Below are 17,816 nucleotides of genomic sequence, written 5' to 3' on the forward strand. Positions count from 1 at the left end.
TGTTGATCACGTTATAAATAGAGCATAAGTATAATTTCAATTTTCTACAAACGAAATTGACAATCGCTTTCTTTTTTCCAGGCCCGCTTGATCTTAGTCTTTTGGGTGATTAGCAATCATGCAATTTGAGTACTTTTCCGAAGAAACGATATTTATCCTATTTTGTCATGTCACCAATCACCAACCGAAGAGCCTATACTAAAAAAAATGGGTCGTTTGTGGAAAAGTAATCAAACTGCATAAGTACCCCATTTTGTATACGTATAATTGCAATGACACTTTTAGATCCTGCATGAAAATCAACGAATATTATTGTAACAATTTTCTTCTTTTTACTATTTTAATAAATAATGTGCATTTTCAAGTAGGTTAAGCTTTTGTATTTATGAACAGATACTGTATCCGTGTGAAACCGGACATATAATAATTTCTGACCTATTGTTAATTTTTACAACCTTAATGCTATCATTAAAGTTGTAAAAATGAACAATAGGTAAGTAATTCATCAACAATATACCTGAGTACACAGAGCAGTGACCTAAGTGCTCTACTCCAATTTCATTCAACCGTGTCAAATGTCAGTCGGTCATAATGCGTTGGCCACCTAGCGAGTGCTAATTGCAGCTTAAGTTGCCAGATATTTAAAGTTCCATTATTGTTATATTTTTCAACTGTACTTGTAAACTGTTTTTAAATATGATATTTAAAAGAGAGTAATTCTATTAATAGTATTTTTTATACATTTCTTATATTTATTATTAATAATTGTTTTTTGTTTTTTTAAAAGACAACGTATCTGCGTGATTTTGAAACAAAAGTACTTTACTTTCATATTTACACATAATAATTATATTATTATGTGCATTATATTATTTACATATTAATATGGTTTTGTTTAAATTCTTAGACGAATTCGATAAATTATTACGATTTCTATAAACATATTTTTGTTGAACATTCAGTCACATCTAACGAGCAAAAGCAAAATATTTTTTCGAATCAGAAATGATTGTTGTTTGCACTTGATTAGGTTTAATGAGGTATGTTTGTTTATTTAAGCTCATATCCATATTCACAATAGCCTTATAAATTAAAAAAAACACTAACATAATCTCATCTAATATTTAAAAAAAGAGTCATCTACACTACTTTACATTAAAAAACTAATTTTAGAAAAATGTAATAAGTAAACTTACATTTACACAGAAATCGTAAGGTTATAAAAAGGCAATAACACTTATGTTTATTTGTCAGTAATAAAACAGCAATAAAATGCCACGTTTTACATACTCGGAAACCGTCTTTTCTGCTAGGTCAAAATTTGATAGAGCTTCTGATATTGTCTTTTTACTTGTTCACCTAAAATATGATTTCCGTTGATAGTTTGGCACAAAAGAAAAACCACAATAATTATAATAAGTTGTTGTTTACTGTGTATTTAAAATATTCAAAACTACCTTATCCTGTATTCTAAATTTCGTGGGCAAATCGAAAATAGGGTTGTACCTGAGAAAATACCAATTCAATTATATCATTCAATAACCTTTTTTATTTGATTTTATTTGCTTGCACATTATGTACATATAAAATATTTTCTAATGTAAATATTTGAGGAATAAGTTATTCTTTTCCTTGTAACACCATGACAAACATTTATAAAAGTTACCTTCCCAATTGCCAATTTGGCGCGAGATGGTACATTGCATAGCCAACTTCCGTGTGATTTATGCCAATCTATATAACGTTTTGTTATTATATTACTTCATTTTATATTAAATTTGATTTGCCTTATTACAAAAAAGAAGCTTATAGTATAACACTTAACGTAGGAAACATTTAACTTATTAAAAAATTTCCTTAGAATGAATTTCTTTAAATTGTTTATATTTTCATGTACCTTAATTGATTTAAATAATTAACCGATATAAATTAATAAGCAGTTACCGTTTGACATGTACAACACCTAACATAACTCCCAACTGTCAATGTCACCATATCACCAAAATGTCGAATAAAATGGCGTCTAGCGAATAGCAAGTGACGCTATGTTTGTGATGATTTCAAAGTGAAATTTAACGCATTAGTCGTAACATATAAGAGTAGCACTTAAAACAAGCTAAGCATAGAAAGTTTATTTTCAGGTAATTTAAATAAATATCTGTGTGTATTATTCACTTCTTCAGAAGTTTAAATAAAATGAAAATGTGTCCTGTATTAAAATGTATCAATTTGAATAGGAATCTATCTATAAAAAACGTTGTAAATAACCATTTGACTTGTAAAAATATAAGTTTTTGTAATAAAGTTTAGAGCATCTTAAAATAGGCAGAGCATTAACTCAATGTTGCATATATAACATTAATTTAAATTGCCTTCGTAACAAATAATAGGTTAAGACTTTAATTCTTTATTTAGTATTCCAGTAAAAGTGCTGTGCAATTATTATTACGGGCTTAGCGCTAATTTTATTTATAAGTTTATATAAAAGTAGGGTTAAAAGATTTTTTTACTTCAAATGCAAATATTACTAAGTATAATATAGACAATATACAACTAAACAAACTGTAATGCAGATTTAATATTATATATTAAAATAAAGCATAGTAAATTTATTTGATAGTATAACCTACAAATTCCTATGAACTTAATACTTAATAAAACAAAAATACTTGGTAGGTAATTATTAAGTCTGTTTTGGTTGGTAAAACCCACTCATTAGATATACTACTACAAAACAGCAATACATAATTTTATTGTGTTCTGGTTTGAAGGGTAAGTGAAGAAGAAATCTTAGTCACCAAAGTTGGTGGCCCTACTCTAAGTGGGTACAGTCCATCTTCCCTTTCTATAAAAAAAAACTTAATATTTATTGAGGATTTACTAGGTTATTTCATATTATTGTTCACTTTAATATCAAATCATAGCAGGAATCACAATTCAAATTTAGAATCTTCTTATCTTCTGATCGTCTGTAGAATTTAAACATTAAACTGGAAAAGTAGTTAAGAGCGTTGAATTAAATACTTGTAATACTGTTTCAGATATCCACGTGTTATGGCTACACCAAACAGCTATAAACAAAACACATCAATGTCGATGCCAAGCCCTCAAAATAATCCGCGTTCGTATTTCTCCTTTTCATTTGAATACATTTAATCATTAGAAAAGTATACTGTTACAAATTGTTCTAGATATAGATTCATTAGAATAAGGCAGTAGTGCTGCCTTTTCTGCATCTAGTTATTGTTATGAGTTATGATTAATATTTAGAATGTTAGATACTAACATACTTAACATGCAAAGTACAAGACCTGACGTGCAAGCTTGGTTGAAGTACTCAGTAATGCTGGTATCTAACCGCTCTGTCCGTCGGACAAGCATGACGCATTCTCTCCGCTTTTATTTCAAACAAAATTGCATCTGCAAAAAAACTTTATTTTCTCTTTTATTCTTTATGCATTAGACTTACATTCTTATGTTGGATTTGTTTCATGTTTTGTTATGTCGAAACAGACTACATGATTGCGGGGCCCCCAATGAGTTTCGGTATGATGAAAGGTAAACACAATGTGATTTATTTTTTCTAATTTTTCAAAATTTCACACATTCGTTTAGGTTCTGGGGTATCTAATAAATAATAAGATTTCATCTCGCAATCACATCTGTTTATTTCTTAGAGCTTACTTAACTCGCTAGTGCTGCTCAGACTAATTTTGTTTTTTAGTATTATTTGCCCATTCCGTTCCCGTCCCGTCCCTTACGCTTTTTGTTTTTTCTTTCATTGTATTGCCGCGCTGCTTGGCTTGAAGGCGGTATGAATGCACCGCCGCCTAACCAATACCAGTACCACCCTCAATACCAGGGCGGGCCGGGCATGGGCCCGCCGGGGGGGTACGGGTGGCAACATCAGGCGCGTTTCGGTGCAGAGAGCGCGAGGCGCGCCGGCGGCTCCACGCAGAGCGCGCAGGCCGCCAAGGACGATAAGACGAGCCCCTTCGTATCCACGATACACTCGCACCCTGGCTTCCAACCGCAGAAGATTGGGAAGGGCGCCGGTGGTGTAAGTTCAGTTTTGTTAAATGACACTTAGTTTATCAAAAGATTTTTACATAATATACATAGAAACAGCCTGATTTTGAAATATAACATATAAATATATAGATGTAATTGGATACATAGATAGGAGTTTGGTTAGTCAAAGTGTTTATAAATAAAAATTACTAACTATTGTGAACGATCATATTAACAAATTTATTTTCCTAAATATAAATTATCTCAATGACAACCTAAGTCCGAGTTTCTAATATTAGAAACTCGGACCATTTATATGTTATTGTCACAGGGTGCGGGTCTCCCGAAGCCACCGAAGCCTCCAGAGAAGCCCCTTATGCCATACATGCGTTATTCTCGACGTGTATGGGACAGTGTAAAAGCGGCCAACCCAGATCTGAAGCTATGGGAGATAGGACGAATTATTGGTGGAATGTGGAGAGACCTGCCCCAGGCGGAAAAGTACGCTTTCGTCGACGAATATGAAGCTGAGAAGGTGAGACTATTTTATTACATAATATATATTAGATATAAAATACAACATTCTTAAAAAATAGTATTATCAACTTTCATTATAATAAATATTATAATTTAAAAACAAATTTTGTCTAAGTTAAACTTTTGAATATAGGCGCAGTACACAGAAATGTTAAAAGCGTACCAAGCCTCGCCTGCGTATATACAGTGGCTGGCTCACAAAAACAGAGGTACAAATTAATATAGACCCTGTTGCCACACTACAGGGATCAATTTTGTGTAACACTCCATGTCACTGGCTTGATTTAACGTGGGCATAGGTCTCTTATCGGTTTTTTCTTTAATATCGGCGAGTATTTATAACCAGTAATTCAGAAATCGAAAAATTACATCATAAGAAAAAAATATATATACATATAATATATTTCGTCTGTATGACATTAACAAATAATGTCACTTATGTTATAGAAAATATTAAAGTAAAAAAAAACCTACAGGATATTTCATTTAGTGCATATTTTATTTATTTTACTGACAACACTAATTAAGCGACTTATTCGCTAGATTTACCATGCAACTGCTCGGTATTGTATTCCGTTGTGTAAGACCGTGGAGTCAGCATATTTACACGCAGCCTGGACAATAACAGCCTGGCTTAATAAAATTGATATCGTATTTGTCTAAATTATCTATAAATAAGGGTAGTTCAACCCTGAAATTATATAATAATTTAAATTATACAAATTCTGGCCAAAGAGTTACAGTTTAAAAAAACTCGCCGATAGAAATTATATTATCAGTGTTACTAGTGGTGGGTTTTAAGAACAAGTTTAGACATTTGCGCTGCGTTTTGCGTAAATTTACACATGTGGCGTCAGACCCTTCTTTTGTTTTTCTTTCTTCAGTTTTTTTTTTTTTGGAATCACATTTAATTTTGACTTCATTAATGTAATTAAATGCTTTTCGATATTCAGCTGTTAATATTAAAATAGTAACACAGGACAGATAATATTCGAATCAGTTGTTGGCATATGCGCTTCTAACGGTTGCCGCTAAAACGTAGATATCCTCCATTGAAACAAGATGGAGTAGTAATAAATACGCGCGAACGTACAAACGGTCATTATCGACTTGAATGATCTCAAACTTTTAGTGCGGCGCATGTGTAAATTCCACCATAATTATTTATTAAAAACTTTAAATAATAACTTCGAACTTAAAACTTATCACTTGTTCACTAGATGCGATTCTGTTGTCAATATCAACGTAGGTAATTTTCATACACGAAACATTTAGACACATTTCCAGTAAAGGCTATCGAGTTATTTTTTTTTTTAAATCACTGTGAAATTTGCACAAAATGTTTGTCAATATTATTATCATTGAAATTGTAAAATACAAGAAATTGTATAAAATTTTAGAATGTCGTCCTTTCTTATTTTACAATTTTCTACAATTTTTTTTTAATGTAAACTCAATACATACCGAATCACTATAAACTAAATATTGTGACTAACACACAAATTGCTAATTTTCCTCCACATGCACCATCACCTCATATGTATTATGCACACGGGATCACATGTACGCTATAGTCGGAGTACGAAAAGAGCTTGAAGACGTACCACAATTCGCCAGCGTACCTGGCGTACATAGCCGCGAAGAACAAGGCTGTCGGTAAGGGTATGGAACTATTTGCATGTATTTTTTAATAGTATTAAGTTTAATTCATACAGTTATATTTTTTTTTAACCTTGCAACATTCAATAAGGAGGTTAAATATTACAGTTTCTTCATTCTGTCAGCTCTACCCGTATTGTAGGTTTGTCAAATTAATTTTTTTTAGTCGGATAATATCTAGTTTTGAAAAAAAAAATTGAAATATTAACCTAGTAAATATGAAAGCTTATCTTGTACACAAGAAATATGTTATAATATTGTATTCATTTTCGTATTTAGTTTACAAGGACTGAAGAATTAATTTACTATTGTTTTCTAATGCAACCAGAAATAAATACCCACGATGGTAAATCAGATTAAATTTTTTGTATGTCTTGTGCAATTTGAAATTGTAATCGAACCCGCAAACATTTTAGTACAATCAGGTCACCAGAAATTTGTCACATTCTAAATATAATAAAATATTCTAAATAATTTAAAACATATTTTATATAATTATAGTAGATAATTTTATAATATAATAATATTTGTGTAAACAGTTGGTAATTTAGAAGAAGAAAGTTCGAGCAAAAAGGGTGGATCCCAGAAGGAACAACAACAGCAAGATAGAAGAATTGATATTCAACCAGCAGAAGACGAAGAAGGTGATTTTTTAAATATCAAATAATACGTAATTCCTTATAGCCGATGCATTCTGGGAGTGGTGAGAAGAAAAGTACTCACAACGGTCGAAGCCAATGTTATATACACTACGATTTTAAGTCGCTTTAGCTGTGGGTAGGTCTATGTGAAAGCCCCTCTGAGTAGGAACCACCCATTCATCACAATTCTACCCCCAAACAGCAATACTTAGTATTGTTGTGTTCCGATTTGAATGGTGAGTAAGCCAGTGTAACTACAGGCACAAGGAACATCTTTGTTCCCAAGTTTGGGTGCATAATGGCTATGCAAGGAATGCTTAAAATTTCTTGTTATGCCAATGTCTGGGCGAAGGTAACCACATACTATTCGGTAGCTTATTTACCCGCTTTTACAAAAAGAAATAGTAATGGCCCGTTCCGAATTCATACATGGAAAATTCATATTATTATTATAAATAGAAAGGCGATTCAATGTAGTTCTTAAGATTAGCGCGTTGAAATATATAAACACTCTTGCTTTATAATATAGATTACGATAAAATAAAAACTAATATAACTTTGTTTTCCAGATCAAGATGAAGGCTTGTCAGTTAAGCATGTGGCATATGCCCGCTATCTCCGCAACCATCGCCTCATCAACGAGATATTCTCGGACACAGTCGTGCCGGATGTTCGCTCGGTGGTCACCACCGCTCGGATGCAGGTACTTCCTATTAACACAGCAAAATCAATCAATCACGTGGTATGCCTATTAAAGAAATCAATTGTCTTAACATCTTTTTTTTTTTTTTTTACGGCAGAAGAAATAAATTTAAACAAACCTGTATATTATGGATTACAAACTAGATATTGTATATGTATTTATAATACATAACTGTTCCACTTAACTACTTATATCCACTTTAATTTTACTTCTTAAGTTTAAGTTCACAACTTCGCTGACTTTCAGTAACGTAACTCGAGCAGCGATATCTATCTCTACGCCTCCTGCCATTGGAATTGGCTATAAGCCCTTACTTTGAATCTTATAATTAGTCATAATTTTATTTAATATAAAAAATATGTTATTTTTTTTAGATCTTAAAGAAACAAGTACAATCGTTGACAATGCATCAGAAGAAGCTCGAAGACGAATTGCAGCAGATTGAGGAGAAGTTCGAAGCGAAGAAGCGCAAGTTCATCGAGAGCAGTGAGGCGTTCCAGGAAGAATTGAAAAAGGTATGTTTCGAATGTCACACATCTCTCTCAAACCTTATATTATTATTATATGACACTTAACAGAAGACTTATAAATTAAATTATAATTTCTAATTTAAGATACACTCTACTCTTAGCTGACGCTAAAGCATACGCAGAAAGCATATTCATACAGAACGGGAAATGCTGACCATATCATACCGGTCATTTCCCGTCCTATTACGGGATTGTTTATTTATTTACTTTAAAAGTAAAGTAACAATATATAAATTACACAGTAACACACACAACATACATATATAAACAGTTTCTGATATGTAAATCAATTATAAGTGTACATAACATTCATAGATTATCGAGCAAATTAATATATTATTAAAATATTAATTTACTATACTAATAAACCGCTAATAGAATTGAAACACTTAACACAAAACACCTCCCCGCGTCCGTTCGATCTACAATAAAACGACACTGTGGTTGCAGCACTGCAGGCCGGCCGTGGACGAGGACACGTTCGGGCGCATGGTGGAGCGCGCGCTGGAGCAGCTGCGCCGCGGGGCCGCGCCGCCGCACGCGCGCGACCGCCCGCACGAGGTGCGTACTCACACACTGATCATGGGAACTCATATGTTAGTCCCTTATGCCTGTTGAGTTACACCAGTTCTCACGCCCTTCAAACCGGAACACCGAAACTAAATACTGCTGTTTGGCGGCAGAGTGTATGAATGAGTGAATGGTACCTACCCAGGCGGGCCTTTATAAAAAAGTTTAGTAACAATTTTTGTACAGTAGTGTACTACTAACTCTACACTATCTACACTTTAAGTTAGGCTTATTTTTATGAAAACACGCACTGTTGACCTTAAATTTTTTTTTAGCAGAGGTCGGCTTAATGTGTTTTATTAATATTTCATTTTTTGTTACTATGCCTAAGACCAATACAAATTTTCAGCTCAATGCGAATAACTGAAAACTTACTACGAGATTGTCTATTTTGACCGTTTTATGACTAAACCAAAAAGTATTCCCAAAACACTTATCTGTACAATGTTAAAAAACATTTTTTAACTGTTTATTAATCGATTTTTTCTTTTAAATTAATATCAGCCAATGGATCAGAACGCGATTAAAGCAGAGTCCGGACCGAACGCACCGACACAAGTGGACAAGGTGTCGACGACGGAAGTGAAACCGGACGCCAACGTCACCACGGAGCTGAATATTCCGGAGGGCGAAGCGAAAGAGCCCGTGCCCGAGAACAACGCTGCGCAGGAAACCGAAGGTCAACAATCACTAAATAACACTAGCTGTTTTTTACCTGAAGCTTCTATCGGCGTTAATTATATTTTAGTATTTTTTTTCCTTAATAGTAGTATTGTTCTGCGGTTTTACTCCGGTTAAATTTGGTTACGTGACTGTTTTTATACAATTTGTCTGTCTGGTGATGTTTCTTATCGCATTCCATTCATTTAACGCAACGTATTTTATTTTTTTAATCAGACTTTCACGATCCTGTTATTAGTATGTCCAACCAAACAAACTCTCCATCTTTAGAATATAAATATTACATGTTTCAAGTGCTCTTCGGATATTGTCTGCTCAATAAAATCTCAATTAATTCTTACGATATTTTTATACAGAATCATTTAAGACTACTAGAAGTTCTGTATATTCGGGATCAATTCCAAAACAAATTGGAACATTGATTTGTCATTTACTTATTGAACAACGAGCCTTTTCGATTTCGATTGCGAAACTTAATCCTAAAATTACTTGCTTTGTATTTAAAGGTGAACGCAAAGAAGACAAACCAGTTGAGATGAAAGTGGAGAACAGAGAAGTTCCAGGGCCAGCAGCTTTGCCTCCACAGTCACAGATAACTTCACCAACACCCCCTGGTAATAATTTTACAAGATATCTGACTTTGACTCGAAGATTTACAAAAACCATTAGTCGCAAGCTTATGTTTTATTAAATTCAATTATGTGTATAGTCTGTCAATTGTTATTGTTTCAGTAACCATGATGATGCCTCCGAACCCTAATGCTCCAGCTCACCCAGCACCCCCTCATGGAGGACCACCGCCTCCACCAGGTAGATAATAAAATCGGAACTAATTATTTTAAAGAAAACTATTCTTTCTGCACCATCCTTTTCTCAACATGTGGCATGTTATTATTCTAATTCAAAGTTGACTAATGATAGGCGACTGGTTTTTTTTTACATAATGATTCTAAATTAAACGGTGCCGGGGTAAAACCACAGCAAATTGTACAGTTTCACAGTAAATTAGCACTGCCATCTTGCAGCTTTCAAAGAGTACTAACACCATATTCATTCAGTTCAGGAGTAGAACCCACTTTAAAGCCGTCAAATATTTTCGTTATAAGAGGATTAACATTCAGGATTATAAGTGATTGTTATCAATCAATCTACATTTCGAACCGGTGGTAGCACTTGACGAATCAAAAGTACTTGTTCTATTTAGAGTAATATTATTTTAATTTGGTTTGAATGTTATATATTTTCTTACTAAAAGCTAATATTATTGTTATTAAACGGTTATAATAAATTTCCACTTAACGCGTATACAAAGCTCAGTAGGAAGATTTAACTTGAACTGTAATAGGTTTATGGTTTCATCATTTAACTTAGGCGGTTATGGCGCGGCAGGATATGGCGGCCGCTACTACCCGGGCTACGCGGGCGGCTTCCCCGCCTACCCGCACTACTACCCGCCCGACCACTACCCGCCGCACCACGCGCCTCATCCCCACCATGAACTTAAGCGTGAGTTTATTAAAATAAACCGACTGCCAGTAGCTTCGATATATTAACTACGAAGACTCGTTAGTAATCCCACTCATCGTCAGTCGTGTACGGCCGTACTTGTAATTTTGCGTTGTAATATTTTCGCTTAACTTTTCTATTCTAATTCATACAGTTCGATAAAACTTTGTGTAAATCCTCGAAATTAATAGTATTATTTATATCGTGTCTTCCATAACTTTAGTAATCATATCCGTGTGTGCGATTTCATATATCATTTACTAATAACTAACATTTTTTTTCATTTTGGAATCTTATCTTTGATTTCAAGCAAAATAAGCATGTTTTTCAGTTGAGGACTCATATCACATATAACTTTTCATTAACACATCTTAAATATTTCTATACATGACAACTATAAGTATATAAAATGATTGCTGTATATATTTATAAATATTTTATAACTACTTATTACTATGTGATGTATGGAGGAGCAATAAATATGGATATCCATGTTGTGGAGCAAAACCTTTTTTTTAACATTGGTTTCGAAAACTACTGGTTATGTATATCTTATATGTGTTAATATACAGAACAATACTCCATTACAGCCGAGGAGCCACCGGCTAAGAAAGAGGCTGAATGATTGTCACCGAAACGCGTCGTGAAACGGCGCAGAAAATCTTCATCAAAAGAGAAGCAGTAGAGAATATTGAAGATTTTCAGTGATTTTAAATCGGACTTTTTATGAATATGTATATCTCGAGACATTCTTGTGAAGTACAGTCGACGAAACAAAGATGATGAAGTGATGAAAAGTGAACATGTAAAATTTCATCAATATATTTTTTGTCAGGAAATTGATAAGTGATTGTTGTTAATATTTATAACATTCACGTTTTTACTTATAAATATTGTTTAATAGGTGGTCAGTTAAAACTAATCATTCCATTTCTATCATTATTGATTTGACATTCGAAAGAAGATTGATTGATTAACTAATCGTCCATCAAACGACATTTATAAACAAGACCGTCAATAATCAATTGTTTAATATTGTGATTATATAAGGAAAGGTTTTTAATAAAATAGAAGTAAGACATTTTATGAATGTGTACTTTAGTTAGTGCGTACAATATCTTAATTTAAGAATGGTTTTCAATAAATCTTAGCTATACAATAATCTGATAAAACATTTATAGCGACATCATCCCTCTATACTGCAAAACATTTAATTATAATAAATATAAACGAAAGCTATTCTTTACACACGTCTTAATTTTACATTAATGATTTTGCAGATACAGTGTGAATATAACAATTTTTTAAAATTAGGATAAAATGATATTGATAATATTTTATTTACATTTAGTATGCTTAAAATATAGGTATATATTAGTTATTGAATAATAAATTAGTTACTTAAAGTAAAACTTAGGTGTCAATAAGCATGTGAAAACTACAACTTGCAAATGTGTTTATCTGTTCTCCTCCATTTGAATTCTGTTGCTGTTTCGTCCAAATTGCGCAATTATTGGACGACCATCCAATATTGTTCCGTTTACTTCCTCCAAAGCCTGAATAGCTAAGTCTTCACCTGTGAAATAAAGTATGTATCTAAAGGATTTGTTTTATTTTACTTATAGACTATTTTATATAAAACACTAGTCTATTCTAACCACAAGGGGAGTAGAGACAAAAAAAAAGAAAACAATTTTAACATTGAACTGACGCGATATCATTGATTGAGATCGTGAATAATCTATCTTATTAAATATATTTACTATGCATACGCGCAAAAACTGCGTTTTTAATGTCGGCGTAGTGTTAATGTTATCCGATGTTTGGAAGTACAATTAAAGTGGATATAAGTTTAGTGGAGTAGTGTGGTATTATAAATAAAGATATATTATTATACGCAGAGCTATTCGCAAATTGAAGGTAATCGCATGGAATATGTGAATCTATGGTTTGTTTATCTATTCCCCTTCAATTGGAATAGGCTATGTGTTATTGGCTCGCTTTTGTGTATAAATTAAACTTATTAAAAATATATATATGAATAAAATATCCAATTAATATATACTAGTAAAAGAAATAACCAATTCTATGACCTATTTTACAACTAGACATGTGACTATTAGATAAATAGAGGAATATTTTCCACAAACTTTATAACTGTGAACATTATTGTATACTAGATTTTAATTACAACAAAAAATACTCAGGACATCCTGTTGCTAATTATTTTTGTACATTATATTATTATTAAAAATTATAGTATATTTTTAGTAATGAAAAAATAAATTACTTTGAAAGGTGACAAAGGCTTGCCCCCGCATTCGTCCTGTCATCAGCCGTAAGTCCACTGGACCTCCATTCTCCAAGTGAAACTGGTTGAAGAGCAACATCAACTGCTCTTGCGGTACAGATGGTGAAATGTTTTTGAGGAACAGCACCTTCAAAAAATTGACCAGGTATCATAAGTATCATACTTAATTAACCCAACCATTTCCAGTAATTATTTTGAGGTAGCAGATTAATGTATATATAGTAAAATCATTTCTTCAACATAGAAGCATTACACTTATTTATTGATAGTAAAATTAGAAACTACCACAGGTTAGGAAAACATGTGTTACAGTTACAACAGGTATTACATACCCCGACCTGAGAAGAACCGGCAAAGGAGTTTAGTTTTGTCTGATATTCAAATATTCAGTATAAAAATATATATATCAGGTATTTTAATGTTTTTATGATTTTTTATGGCCTATGGGGAGGGAAATGGGGCTTCTGACGGCGAACTGGTGGGAGACAGCGAGGCTGTGTTGCAGTATCAATATTTTACGCGAGATTGCCGTTAGAAGCGCAATTCCGAGTCACACCTCCCAGTGGCCCCTCCCAGTAACTGCTGCTCACCAGCTTCTCTCTTGGTCGAAGAAGCTGGTGAGGAACAGGCCAACGTGACAACTCGCCAAGCCGCCTGGCCAGCGTGGCGTTTTAAGGCTAAAAACCCCTCAAAATGAAGGCGCGCCTGTGAGGAGGCCTATGTCCAGCAGTGGATTAATATGGACTGAATATGATGATTATGGCCTATAAATGTTGTTGAAGATAATTAATTAAGCAATGCTATGTCTTCTTTCAAATGGCAAATGGCGAAAGGGAGAAATCAATGTTTAAAAGTTAATTATGACATTGACCATTAGTAATAATACATAAATATAAAATTAGAAAAAAAGTCTTTATATGATAAACTTGAAACAAAGCATTTTTAAAAAGTGTTCTCATATTGTTTTTCAAACAATTTAGGGAAAATATGAATTCAAGACAATTGACTTATAATAATAATAATAAATGTTTATTTACAGATAAATATCCATAGTGTTAGTTACAAGATTAACTATGTTAGTAGATATATTAACTATTATTTAGCATACAAGGGTCTAAAACAACAAGTTGTTACGTGAAGTTCCCCTAATGGATTTTTAAACAAATGGATTATCCATTTTCAGCATCAATGCATTCAGGATAAAGTTAGAAACTCCGCGCATCCTAGCCATTATAGACGCTGCTCTCTTTCTAATGATGGCAGTGAAGTCATCCACAGGGGCTTCAGCAAACATCAGTGATGCACTACAAAAGCGCGGCAATCCCAACAGTATCCTGAATGTAATACTGCACGTGCAGAGCATTGAAGGCCCACTCTGCATATACTGTAGCCACAAGCTGCACGTGTATAGGTTTTGTCAGTAAGCTTTAAAAAGAGTAATTTCTACGTCATTTGTGCAACGTGCAAACCTGCGAGCTATCATACCGCATCGTACCGCCAAGGCCCTGGGCTCCCTCTCCATGTTCGCATCGTCAGATAAATCCTCGGTGACTATGTAACCCAGGTATTTAAAGCTCTTAACTCTGAAGTTGTGTTCCGTTTAAAGTTACAGTAGGGATATTATCTGATATGCTATTTCGACTCTTAAAAATCATAAGCTCACTTTTCTTTTCATTATATACAAGCCCATGTGACACAGCATAGGGCTCACACACAGTAAGCAATTTTCTGAGACCGCTAATTGAGGGACTCAGCAAAATCAAGTCATCCGCGTAACTGAGGTTTATAATTGTACCATCTATCGAACAACCTACCTGGTTTGCTGAGCTCATCAATTAGGTCATTAATATAAATAGGACTGGCGAAGACAGGCCACCTGTCTCACACCACATTCCAATTTATAAATTTCAGAGACCTCACTTGCCCATTTCACATGGTTAGTCGGTGAATTGTACCAAAATTTGAACATGTTAACTACCTCAGGTGGCACTTTCAGTCTTAAATATAAGCCACAGTTTTTCAAAACATACAAGGTCAAAAGCCTTGGAGAGGTCGAGAAAAGCCGCATATACTATCCGTATAATAACGGTCTGGTAAGCGCGAGAATAGCACTTTCTCGCGCTTAAGCGGACTAAAACCGAATTAAACATCGTTTAACTTTGCATATTTACCCAACAGACGGTCAAGCAAACCATCAAATACTTTACCTAATATGGTCGTTAAAGAGATAGACCTGTAGTCACTTTTGTCCGCGATATCGCCAGTATTGTTTTTAACAAAAGGTATCACTACACTCGCCATAAGTTCCGTGGGCAAATACGTAATGACGACGAACGCAAAACGTATACAGCATCGCTAGAATGCGATAAACATGAGGTCCAACGTATAATAGGTGCTCGACGCCCAAGCCGTCTTGACTCGGAGACCTCCCTTTTGCCAAACTTTCTACAGTTTCCTTAACGTCAAGGGCCGTAAAAACTAAGGGAACTCTCCGAGTCAGACCCTCCGACATCAAGCATTTGCTTGTAAGGGCACAAAGTAGGCTAAACTCTAAAATAGTATTTAAAGATGTTAGCTATTTGATTTGCATCCATCACTATGGAGTGATGCGCGCCTCCCTGAGAGCGTTGATGGCAACGCTCGCAGGGAGGCGCGGTCTTGGATTGAGTTTATTTGTTTCTTTCCAAAATTTTACAAAATTTCTCTTTTTAGGATGTTCTGCTATGAGCTCTAACCTAATTTTTTATTTATTATTTTGACGGAACTTTAATTTATAAACTGACAAATATAATTGGTATAACACACAGTGGGTGGGAATGGGGCTTGAAAAAAAGGTACATAACTGATGAGATTCTAACTAGAAACATAAAAAACAAACTTACTTTAGATGGAATTCCTGGCTCATAGTCTTTAAACCTCTCAATCTTCTTGATGTCATCCAAGCACATCTTTGTCCCTTCTAGAAGTTGTTCTTCAGCTGCATTAATTGGTACCACAATGTCCACAGCTCGGTACTCTTCCGCTTCCTCATGTTGCACAGGTTCTAACCTTACTATTTTGTTTTCCTTCACGGTGTACATGGTCTGTTGCTTAGGTCCTATTATATCTTGACGTAATTTTGGTCTTTGAACATTTCGTGGAGTATCTTTTACATCCCACAAACTTCCTGGATTAACTTTTGATGGACCTGGAATGGGATCCTTGGAATGTATTCCTGGATCTTTTTGCTGTAAGAGTAATTTTTCTTTCTTTCTTTCAAGACGTCTTAATATTTTACGTCGTTTTGTTATTGGTAAAAGATTGTCATTCTTCAAATGACCAAATAATTCTTCTTGAATTTCTTTTAATTCATTCATGGGATGTCCTTCTGGATAGAATTTCATTGGATGTTTATGTATTCTGTTAATGATATCTTCAGGTGCAGCATTGGAAGTAGTTGGAACATCTTCGTTTTCTTGACTATAAAAAATATATAAATAAATACTGTTTTTATATTACAAAAGTCTAAATATAGCATTCAGCCATTTAAAGATAATAAAGAATGAGATCAGACCTATTAACACTTTTCATTTTACAATTAACTAATGAATATTAAGATTAATATTTATAATTTCAATTATTAATTATCTTGAAATCGATAATATTTTAATGTTACTTACCTCCCTGAAGCATTTTGAAAATCATTAATTTTATTGTAAAGTCCTTCTAATTTTGACTTCAAAACATTTGATTCGATTTTCTTCCGTTGATCCAAGAGGCCCGCCTCATTTTCCTGGTACAATTTTATCTCATCATTGGTCAAACCAATCTTTTTCAAGCCCTCCAAATGTTGAATATCTTTTTCAACCTTCCTGAATTCTTCAGCTGTTGATAGTCCATATTTCGTAAAAGGCAACACTTCCGACGTCTTTTGAAATTCTTTTGGCATTTCAGAACTAAAACAATAGGAAAAAACAATAAGATATATTCAAAAATTTTGATTGAAAATGATAATAAATATTGCCGTATAGTAGCTTACCACATTTCAATAGAATTAATGCGACGTCAGAAGTATAAGCCACGATTTATTTATCATCATATAGTTATATTAATTTCAAGCTAAATCCCGAGCAAATATTCCATTATTACACTTTCGAGATTGAATTGGTATTTGCTAATTCAATTTTATTAATTCACAAACAATATCGTCTGTCAAATCCGCTTCAGGCTATAGACAAGTTACAAAAGCAAAGAGTAAAGACAAAGTAAACACTATCTTAATTAAATGGCTATGGTACTTAATATGCACAAATATAGCTTCTATTGAAAACAATTGCGATTTGCATAACTTCTAGTTCCTTTGTACATAATTTTACACCTAAAACAACTTACACTTAAGCTATTATTTATTTTTATATAAAATTATAATCTATGTTACTAAAAATATGCTTGACTATTTATTTATTTTAATTATTTTGTTTTGATTATAAGTCCAATAATTATACTTAGCCCGTAGACAGAGAAACTAATAAACCAAGAGGCCTTGAAACCGCGATTGAGACAGGTACTTTGTCAATGTGTGAGTATAATGCTGCCACTGTAACTGCATTCCCTGTTTTAACAGATAAATAATTTTCAGGATTTAATTAAAACAAAACAAGGTTTTTAAATTTTACTTTTTATGTTTA

General features: G+C 33.4%; 2 protein-coding genes across 11 annotated transcripts; one reads left to right on the forward strand and one right to left on the reverse strand.

The window, feature by feature from the left end:
• The first annotated feature begins 1,992 nt into the window (after nucleotides 1-1,992).
• Nucleotides 1,993-12,439, forward strand: LOC126776802 (SWI/SNF-related matrix-associated actin-dependent regulator of chromatin subfamily E member 1). 10 transcript variants are annotated; one of them, XM_050499588.1, is made up of 15 exons: nucleotides 1,993-2,141; nucleotides 3,042-3,121; nucleotides 3,514-3,558; nucleotides 3,810-4,060; nucleotides 4,343-4,546; nucleotides 4,682-4,757; nucleotides 6,747-6,851; nucleotides 7,418-7,551; nucleotides 7,926-8,066; nucleotides 8,532-8,642; nucleotides 9,156-9,357; nucleotides 9,839-9,946; nucleotides 10,065-10,142; nucleotides 10,704-10,838; nucleotides 11,429-12,439. In XM_050499588.1, the coding sequence occupies exons 2-15, from the start codon at nucleotides 3,055-3,057 to the stop codon at nucleotides 11,461-11,463; spliced, it is 1,692 nt and encodes a 563-aa protein (XP_050355545.1). In that variant the 5' UTR covers nucleotides 1,993-2,141; nucleotides 3,042-3,054; the 3' UTR covers nucleotides 11,464-12,439. The 10 variants fall into 10 exon arrangements, with proteins under 10 accessions (XP_050355545.1, XP_050355543.1, XP_050355546.1 ...); XM_050499586.1 differs by lacking the exon at nucleotides 4,682-4,757 and adding an exon at nucleotides 6,123-6,210; XM_050499589.1 differs by lacking the exon at nucleotides 4,682-4,757 and adding an exon at nucleotides 6,123-6,210 and having other exon boundaries at nucleotides 10,722-10,838.
• LOC126776852 (RNA-binding protein 41-like) lies at nucleotides 12,126-17,370 on the reverse strand. The gene is made up of 5 exons (XM_050499693.1): nucleotides 17,168-17,370; nucleotides 16,809-17,084; nucleotides 16,032-16,608; nucleotides 13,129-13,276; nucleotides 12,126-12,414 (listed from the first exon to the last, which is right to left on the reverse strand). Exons 1-5 carry the CDS (start codon nucleotides 17,170-17,172, stop codon nucleotides 12,296-12,298), a joined length of 1,125 nt encoding a protein of 374 aa, XP_050355650.1. The 5' UTR covers nucleotides 17,173-17,370; the 3' UTR covers nucleotides 12,126-12,295.
• Nucleotides 17,371-17,816: the final 446 nt, after the last annotated feature.

The sequence above is a fragment of the Nymphalis io genome, chromosome 21, assembly GCF_905147045.1.
Source record: "Nymphalis io chromosome 21, ilAglIoxx1.1, whole genome shotgun sequence".
In the NCBI taxonomy this organism is placed as follows: domain Eukaryota; kingdom Metazoa; phylum Arthropoda; class Insecta; order Lepidoptera; family Nymphalidae; genus Nymphalis; species Nymphalis io.

Coding starts and splice junctions, on each gene's coding strand:
- LOC126776802 (XM_050499586.1), top strand. CDS start 3,055: ATGGCTACACCAAACAGCTATAAACAAAACACATCAATGTCGATGCCA. Junction 6,211..6,746: donor GAACAAGGCTGTCGGTAAGG/GTATGGAACTAT, acceptor TTGTGTAAACAG/TTGGTAATTTAGAAGAAGAA. Junction 8,067..8,531: donor TCCAGGAAGAATTGAAAAAG/GTATGTTTCGAA, acceptor CTGTGGTTGCAG/CACTGCAGGCCGGCCGTGGA.
- LOC126776852 (XM_050499693.1), bottom strand. Junction 13,277..16,031: donor AGCCAGGAATTCCATCTAAA/GTAAGTTTGTTT, acceptor AATTTTTTGAAG/GTGCTGTTCCTCAAAAACAT. Junction 12,415..13,128: donor AGCCTTTGTCACCTTTCAAA/GTAATTTATTTT, acceptor TTTATTTCACAG/GTGAAGACTTAGCTATTCAG.